This window comes from Scomber japonicus, chromosome 21 (assembly GCF_027409825.1).
Source record: "Scomber japonicus isolate fScoJap1 chromosome 21, fScoJap1.pri, whole genome shotgun sequence".
In the NCBI taxonomy this organism is placed as follows: Eukaryota; Metazoa; Chordata; class Actinopteri; order Scombriformes; family Scombridae; genus Scomber; species Scomber japonicus.
In genome coordinates, this window is record NC_070598.1 from 7,394,681 (window position 1) to 7,404,175 (window position 9,495).

A 9,495-nucleotide genomic window follows, 5' to 3' on the forward strand; every position below is an offset into this window, starting at 1 on the left:
AAACGCCTTTTTCACAGATGAAATTCATTACTTTTGACTTGATAGTTTGTGTCAGGAAAAAAATGACACTGCTGTATATGCTACCACTTGGTAAATTTCTATCTAAATGACAATTTAGACAAAGTACAGTTGTCATGGTCAAATATTACAAACAACCTTTTCAATCCTATAGCATACATCCATTTATCATTTTTTGCTCTTTCAACTCCCCTGTGGCATCCCAGTCACTTTGAGGACACCTGGAGGGGAAAAAAACAAAATCAGTCAGTGCCTCTGACCCTGAAAATGGAGGTCGTACCAGGTTTACCTATTTCCTTCAGTGCAAAAAGACGACGCTGTGAGGTTCCGTGTGCAGAAAAAATATAATCTATATACCATTTTATACAGCTATATACTGTAGTAGGATCCAAAATTATTATATAACTACATAAAGCTTTGGATGAGACTTGATTTTTGTACTGTAAATGTTTGAGCACATGGATCATATGTAGTCGCTGAGTGCAGCCATCTTGGAATTATGCTCAAGGCAAATCATGACTCTGGCAACATGATGTCTCCACCCCACCCCTCCACCTCCTCTGGCTTTATCGAAAGGGCTGTCTTTGCTGAAATGTGCTCAAAGGGGGGAAGATGAGGTTTGGTTTAGGGTCCTGGTTTGTTGGATTCCCCCAGAATATATTATACCCCCCTCTAGCTTTTCAGCCTGCGAGACTATTATCCAGCAGCCCCCAGTAAGTTCTTATCAGTGGCAGCCAGATGGAGAGCACACCAGCAATAACTCAAGACTTGTTGATCAAGCAACGCTGACAGAAAGGGCTGTCATTGTGGAGAGATTCTGTGGTTTCAGATTAGCATCTTGCTTTTTTTTCTATTATATATTTGCCAAGAGAAGTCTCATTAACAACTATTATTTCATCGGATGGATTTATTTGCCAATCTGGACAGTTTGAAGGGTTTAAAAAATGGCAGAGGAAGAAAAACAGATTGTCTGATCAGAAGAGGTTTGTTTTTCATTATATATGTTCCATGTAATATGTCGGTGCGTCTTTAAAAGCTTTAACATGACACTCTTGCTTCACGGACAGAGCCAACGTACTGTTAAACCAACAGACTGAGTCTAATCAGTTGTGGTAGAGCAAACTGTGCATTGAGGAGTGTCTGCATGATGTGTCTGGCCACAAACAATAGAACATGACAAGAGTGTGTGCTGGATACAACACTGTCCTCTAGTGCCTCTTACCACTAGCAGCTCAATGGTGTATCACACTGAGACGACCCTGCTGTTCTCCAGTGTTCTCGTGTAATAAGACACTAATCGGGAGGACAGAAAGGTGTCCATGCTTGTTCTTTATCTCACAAGTAAAAGGCTAAAGATGAAACAATGACTGTCCATTAACAAAAACTGTTGTCGACTGCTACACCAGCCTTGGATGTGACTGCAGAAAAGGACAGGAATAGGCATCCACCAGCGTGCAGACACCGGCCCCCACCTCAATTCTACCACAGGGGGAAATACCCATAATGCACCATTTGATGCTTTTGTATTGAATTGGTGTCGCATTGGTGCTCTGACCTACTTTTTCAGCATGCAAGCAGGTTATTTTAAGATTTCATTAACGAGAGGACCAAGGGCAAACGAAAGGTGAAGAGGCTCAGATGCACACTCAGACCCACTGTCCCTAATTTTTGGGAGAATTCAGAATCTGTCCGAGCACCTGTGCTGCCTGTGTGCAATAAAAATTGCCATTTAATAACCACTGATGTTTAAGAATGTGCTTCCAAAAGTGGTGACAACTGGTTTGACAACTGGCGTGATCACCACTAGTGTACAAAACACCAGACATACCCTGAAGACATGCTTAACATATGAACCAATTTGAATAACAGGGGTAACTTGGATCACACATCAAGTGGGTGAGGCTACAAAGACTTTAGTTGTAGTTTGACATTTCGTAAATATGATTATTCACTCTCTTACCAAGATCTAAAGAAAAATACTGTTATTTTGTGCAGGTTAGTGTAATTCAAATTGCATTACAGATGGCTGACAAGCTGATAATAAGACAGTACAAATGTAAATTGTAAAACAATTTGAGACTAAAGCACATAAGAAATAAAAAGAATGAAAACGTAATAATGAAATATTTAAATAGATTAAAAACAGTAGTTAGATTAAAGACAATAACAAACAAATGAGAGGGAATAAAACATTTTAAAACATGAACACAATAAAATAAATGATTGAATAAAAGGGTCAGAAGTTGAGGGCAAAAGTACTTTCAGCTGCTCGCAGATCTGTAAACAGACTAGTCCAACAGCTCAGAGCATAAAACCTCAAAGCTGCCCAGCAAAACTTTTTGTCCTGTACTTTGGAACAAAAAGACTTGTGCCAGAGGACCTGATCAGCTTTCTTGCCTCATATATTGCAAGCATCGGATCAAGCTGTCAGATAAGCAATCCAGTGCAACCCCATGGGAAGATTGAAACCATGCTCTCATTGGGTCCATTAAATATAAAGCAGCAGTTGACTGGCATTAGCTTAGCCCACAAACTGGAAACAAGCAAACATCTGGCCTGACTCTCTTCAAGGTAGTTGTTTCCCCTTTTTACTAATGTTAAATGCTAAGCTGCTGTCTGTAACTTATTATTACTCCCGTGAAGACATGAGAGAGTGGTATCAATCTTTTCTAACTCCTGGCAATAAATGCACTGTTCCCAAAATGTCAAACTATTCTTGAGTCATAAATGGCAGTCATGAATAGAAAATAAAGTCCTTGGTTTAAAGGCCATAGTGTAATATACAGAAAAAAACCTGACATTTACATGTAAGACCAATGAACATGTTGTTATACAGAAAAATTAAATGTTTCATAATTACTCTTATTCATCAGAATGCCAAATGTTATGACACACCATTAAAAATCTGTTGGACAACCAACAGCCCCGACAGGCCCGAGGAAATACCAGCACTGTTGTGTGGAGCACTGTTACTCAATATCTAGTAATAATCTCAGTAAAAGGTGATATTACACTGGGTCTATTTTTTAAGCCAAGAACTATTTCTCTCAGACAGCATAAAATCAGTTGCCCAAGTCTAAGCTCTTTCACTCCATTACAAGCTTTGTAATCCTTTATATAATATGTCTAAAACATTTATTATGCTGCAGGCCTGCCAGTATAACAACAGAACATAACCCTGGCCAATTGGACCTCGCCAGTTCAAACACATTTCCCTTGCACCATTAAGAGTGTGATTGGTGGTTATTACAAGCTACTGTCTGTGAGAATGTCCAGATGCTCTTTTTGTCAAGGTCAGGATCAAAGCGCGACAAAGAGGAGGAGAAGAAGGAGGAGGAGGAAGAGGAGGAGGGGTGGAGGGGTTTGAATTTTTTGTACCCATCAGGCACTTGGAGCCCACGCAATGACGCGGCACCTGCAACCAAGACAGGCACAAAATGGAGTCCCAGCTGGCCCCACACCAGTGCGAGTCAAAAAGGCCGGGGGAGGAGGAGAGAATGCTTCAAGCTCAATTGGGCCCACATCCTATCTCCATCCTCAGCTCTGAGCTCCATCACCCTGAGTCATTAGCACCAAATTCACAGCTGCCACTCTGGAGTATTAGCCAGTGGAGGATGCATTTTGCTTTGGGGGGGGGGGGGCATGCTGACCAACAAGAATAAAGACGGAGGTGAAATGAGTTCACATACCTCAATAAAATATAAAATATCCATTTCAGGATTTGAAGAAAACCTACCATCATGTCTCATAACAGTGACAAGGAGAGAAGTGACATTTGTATGCCTCAGGAGGTAGAAAGATATATGCTGGCAGACATTCGCCCACCCATTTCTACCTCATGCCACTCAACAAACCAGCATGCTCTTGTCCCCTCTGGCTGAGAGGCGGAGAGAAACTAAAAGGTCGCCTCTGCTGGCATAAAGTATTCCTGCACTGTCTGGAACTTGACCAGATTCTTCCTCGACGTAAACGTTTATTACTTGGGTGAAAAGATGAGACAGAAAGAAAAGAAAGGATGAAGAGAAATGGAGAAGTGATTGGTAATGAGACATGACTGAATGAGTTCATAACAGAAGAGGGCGGGGGGGGGGGGGGTGGGGGGGGGGGTGGATGGGAGCATTGAAAGTGGAGGGGGACAGACGGATTGGGGATGTGAGAGTGAAAGATAAGCAGATAGCCAGCGTGTGAATGGGAGTGACAGTGACAGAGTCCCATGCAAAGATAAACAGCCTGGGTGCAGCCCCTGTAATGGCTTTGCACAAGTAATTTGTCACTCCATGTGAAAAGCAAACAGCAGGGAAGGCGATGGCAACACTTTGCACTGACACTTACCATCGCCCAAGGATGTCTTACCAAGCTTTTCCCATCTGTCTACAAACACTGGTGCTGCCCACTCTTCTGGTCAAGAGACAGACTAAAAATATAACTGACAGCAGCAGCAAATTTAACATAATATACAGTTGTACTACACTGTCAGTCACATTCAAATGACAAAATCTAACATAGGTTTTAAGATTGGTGTGTTGGTGAAGTTTTACTGGAAAGGCCCTTTACCATCTCTTAACCTGGGGTCAATTGATAATGAAGGTTACAGTTTCAATAAATCATGCACACAGTATCCCATCATATCTTGGCACAGGACACATATTAACTTTCGTGTCATTAAAAACTAATGAAACAAAACTCAGTGAAATCTCTTTAAACAAACAGTGTTTTCATTTTCATTTGCTGGCAGTTCATAAACATTAACACACTTACGAACAAAATGCTCAGTTCAATTGATTTACAGCTTGTTAAATCACAGTATAATGTCAACTGAATTATTTTCACAAACCCCATAAACATAAAGTAACACCTTCAACAACAACAAAAAAATATGTCCAGGAAAATGGAAATTGACTATCCACCATTTTGCAGTGTTGAAGGATAGGAAACAGTGATTTGTAAACATCATCTCGTATGTAAGTACTGCCATCTTGTGGGTGTTTCTAACACTACACGCATTCTGCTCTTAAATCATTTTTAAAAATCCATTATTTCCATTAGTGAAAGCAGCTGCAAATAACTTTTATGGCTATCAAGTACAAAATATACACAGTATCTGTAAAATGCATTAACAGCGAAGAATAAATATTCCCTGTTCAGGGTAGGAGGGTGGCGTAATATTACTGATAAGATTTACATGCATCATCATTGTCAACGGTTAGACTATTGGTAGTCATACTTTGGAAAGCAAGTCAACCTAACTAACAAAGTTTGTTGAGGGGTCCCAGTATTGAGATGGCAGCAACAATCCCAGAGAAAGAAATCTCCAAACCTAAACGAATATACGAATAAAACTAAAAATTTAAAGAGGTAGGCCTAAGAGAGCGAGTATTGTTGTTTTGTGTGTGTGGGGTGGGGAGTAGAGGGGAATCTTTAAATGTAAAGATGAAGGACCTAAATTGCACACAGTAAAGTCACTGCAGCAAATATTGGCGTTGCATTTAATCAGCAAAACTGTAATTAAAAACTCGACAGGACAGAGGAAACTCAAGAGGAAGAGCTTGGACTTTTAACTAGTTTCAATAAAAATGTCCCCGCAGCGCTGATAGAGCTCAGCACTCATCCTGAGAAGGACGGCTTTATTACAAACAATTCACTTTATAAATTTGGAATGTGTGTAAGAGCTGACCTGCTGGATGTGTAGAGGAGCGCAGAACATTATCATCGTTACTACCGAGGGATCGCTGCAAGTTGGAAGGAAATCTACACACAGCCAATTTCTGCTAAATCCCAGGTTTCATTCAGCAACGCATGACCAACATTACTGTTGGAAATTTAGTCTAAGATGTTACAGACCTGCCTGAATCTGAATAACTCAACATCTATGAAGTTTTGGACAGTGCTGTGTGTGTGTGTGTGTGTCTCCGAAGTTGAGATAGACCCTGAAAATAAAAAAGCCAGGATATAGTTGGATCAAGCTCAAAATATTTTGGGCTGAAATCCTACATGATTGGCCTTAATGATGCCACTGCCCTGGTTCCCTTGAAACATAAAGAAACATTTAAAAATATGCAAAAAATGCTACATAAAAAAACTTAAATCCAGCAGTCTAGGTTGGAGGAAAACAAACAAAACAAACATAATTCCATGATGTTATTATATTGTATGTCACCTCTTCTCAATGTAATAAAATTCTCATCAACCTATTAAAATGCTCTCAGCAGCTCCCCCTAGCTGCGGGAGATGAGAATGCAATATCCTCGGCCTTTTCCCTGAGATGGGCAGAAGCTCGCCATTGGCTTTCATTTGGTCTATTCTCCTGGATAGATCAGCATCGCTGTCAATGACCAAGGTGCACCTTTGGGCGTAGCTGACCAGAGTCTCTTCTCCTTGACGGAACATGCCCACTAAGGGGACCATGTCTTTGCCGGCCAGGTGGAGCTCGGCGATCGAAGCTGTGTTGGCGATGGTGTTCCTGTCGATTCCCAGATGGCGGAAGGCTTCACTCATGCTTTTCTTCTTGATGAAGGCTGACAGGACTTGTTTGTAGCGGTGGATGACATACTGGACACCAGTGGCTGGTGGGAAGAATAACATGCAGAGTACATGAAACAATGTGTACTGTGGTTATTACAGAAGTGGTGAAATTATGGTGTCAATATAGAGGTATGTTCATGATTAGCATGTGCCAGAGTGAAAAAGCTGGAGCACACAATTCAAAACTAATTTTCAAATGTGGTCAGAAATGTTTTTCTTGCAACAAAGCATGCCAAACAAACATTTCTACCCTTCTGCTCCAGCTCACATTGACATAGTTATTACCTCTCTTTCTGCTGTAGTCTTTCCCTTTCTTTGATCTTTTCTTGTCCTTATGGTGTTTCTTCCTTCTGTGTTCACTCGAGGCCGCTGACACCTCAGATGAGTCAGACCGTTCAGAGCCACTGTCGCTGCTGGCTGAGGAACTGGAAGAAGCTCTTTCCCTCTTTCGAGATTTGTTTTCTGAGTGCTGCACTTTGCTGGATTTATGAGCTGTAAGTGGCAGGTTACAGAAATGGTGTGAATAAGAGCATTAGAATAAATGTTAATACAGTGATGTTGAACGTGGTCTTTCGTTTAACTTCTGGCACTGACCTTCACCCACTGGACTGGGTGATGCAAAAGTAGGCATGGAGCGATTGCTTGTGAGGTTCTCAATCTGGCTCCGTAGGAACTTGCGGTCTTGCATTAGATCTTCCACCTGTCTCTCCAGTGCAGTAATGCGCTCCTGTTTGTTCTCCAGCATGCACTGCAGTTTTGTGATGGTCAGCAGCACCCTTGGGGGCAGGCTCTCTACATGTGAGGCAGCTACAGAAAAGTGAAGCAGCATGGGAAAACAGTACTTGACACGTTATGAACTTCATCTGCAATATTCTGCACATGGTTGGAAAAGCTTGGAGCTCCAAAAGCATCTAGTGGTGCTGAATTAGGTTTAACACAGACATGTGACATTATAATGGTATAAAAATAAGAAAATAACAGAAAGCATATTTCCCTTTTAAATGGTGGCTTTAAGACACAGAAAACATGGTCTGTTTACACCATGATTATAACTGCAATACTGTTACAGTAATTACCTGACATGGCACTGCTGGGTGTGTTGTCCTGAACAGCATCTGCTGAGGCTCCTGTTTGGAAATTCTCCCACTTAATTATGTGGAGGTCGTCCTGCTCCTGCTTCAGCCTGGCTGGAGAGCCAAACCTGTCCTTGGTCCTCACGGAGCTGGAGTCGATCTCTATGCAGGAGGAATAGCCTGAGGTCTCCTGCTGCCACACGGACATCTCCTCAAACCTGGGAGAAAACATGGGGGGGGGCGGGGTTATTTGAGCCATGTAGCCTAGAAGTTCTTAAAGGGCAGTTCATGAAAGGTTTTATGTACATTGGGTGGCATCCTGCAAGAAAGACACTGTCAAAATAAACATTCAAAAATATAAACAAACAAATATTTGAATCACTGGCCAGATTGTGTAAGGTAAAGGTATGAAAGTATATGGAGTATGAGACTGTTAAACTATGACTAAAACTAGTGTATACTGATAAATCACTCCATGGGAATGTGGATATAAAAAAAATATATAAATGTAGTTATAAAAGCCCAACACACTCCAAATTACAAGATACGGTTCTTGTAATTATGAGATACTCATTTATAATTACAGGATATAGTACATACAGTCCACATAATTAGCAGACGACACTCCTATTTTTTACTTAGTGAAAGCAACGTGCTTCCATACAAAGAATGCAAAACCAAAGCATGACTCATTGTTCTTTAAAGCACGAATAATGTTCATGTTGGAATTCATTCAATGCTTCAATTAATGCATCATGAGCTGCTGTCACTTGCTATTAAATGATAAAGGTGGTATTACCTCATGATTATTTAACATGCAGTGGATCATCAAGCCATTAGTTTGGAAAACTTTTAAATGGATACTGTATATCAATGTACAATGTGCAGCAAACTTGAGACATACAGTAATGTATAATTGGTACTATTTGTCATTCTGCACTGGTCAATTTTGTTTTTAATCAAAGACATGAAATCAAAGTATGACTCAAGTGTGAGTTAACCAACAGTTATGTATAAACAGGAGCTAAAAAGTAATGTGAACACTAAGTCTATGTAAGAAATTACAAAACAGCACCAACACTAGTACCTTAAATTGATACCAATAGAGTACTTCCTATACCTTTTTTTTTCTATACTTCATTCGATACCCATCATGAGAATGGAAGCATTCAGTTGTGTAAAATACCACTACTCCTCCCCATCCACATGATTTTACACCAATACATTTCTAAAGTGTTTAAATTATTTAAATATGTATTAAATAACTTTACAATGAAGTATTATCACCACACACTGTATGGGTTGTAGCTACTGCGGTAGTGGGCCAATCACATATCGCATTAAATTAAAGAATGCTTGTGGTGATTGGTTGCAAGCAAAACTTCTGGATCTAGAACGCAGATATCGTTTGACTGGGGAAGATTTGATACTTCCAGTACTACTTCTGGGTAATACCTCTTCTTCTATTGGGTTATTTCAGTCAGTACCTTAAAAGGTATTGAATACTGATACCCAACCTTAGGAAGCATAATTACTGTAATTGTGTAACCATTTCTACTCTTCCCTCTGTGTATTTCCTGCATGATATGATGACATGTTGTATAGGCTTCCTGATACTGCTCACAATGGACTGAGGAATGTTCTTCTATAATGAAAAGTGTGCTGTTGTGATTACTATGTCTGATTGTGCTAATTGTGACTTCTTCTTTCTTGCTACTACTACTGCTGCATTTCACATCTGTCAACATATCAACCTCAGTACGTCTGATTAAACTAATAATAACACTAACATAAACAATATTTACCATCCACATTATTCAGTGACATTTATAGTGTATCTATCAGGTCATCATGCCTGTGTCTTCTCAAATGGTGATTTCTC

General features: G+C 40.3%; 1 protein-coding gene across 1 annotated transcript; it reads right to left on the bottom strand.

Moving 5' to 3' along the window:
* Window positions 1-6,114: 6,114 nt before the first annotated feature.
* zgc:174877 (uncharacterized protein LOC570025 homolog) lies at window positions 6,115-7,872 on the bottom strand. Its single transcript, XM_053342845.1, has 4 exons — window positions 7,617-7,872; window positions 7,135-7,347; window positions 6,826-7,032; window positions 6,115-6,581 (listed from the first exon to the last, which is right to left on the bottom strand). Exons 1-4 carry the CDS (start codon window positions 7,870-7,872, stop codon window positions 6,202-6,204), a joined length of 1,056 nt encoding a protein of 351 aa, XP_053198820.1. The 3' UTR covers window positions 6,115-6,201.
* Window positions 7,873-9,495: the final 1,623 nt, after the last annotated feature.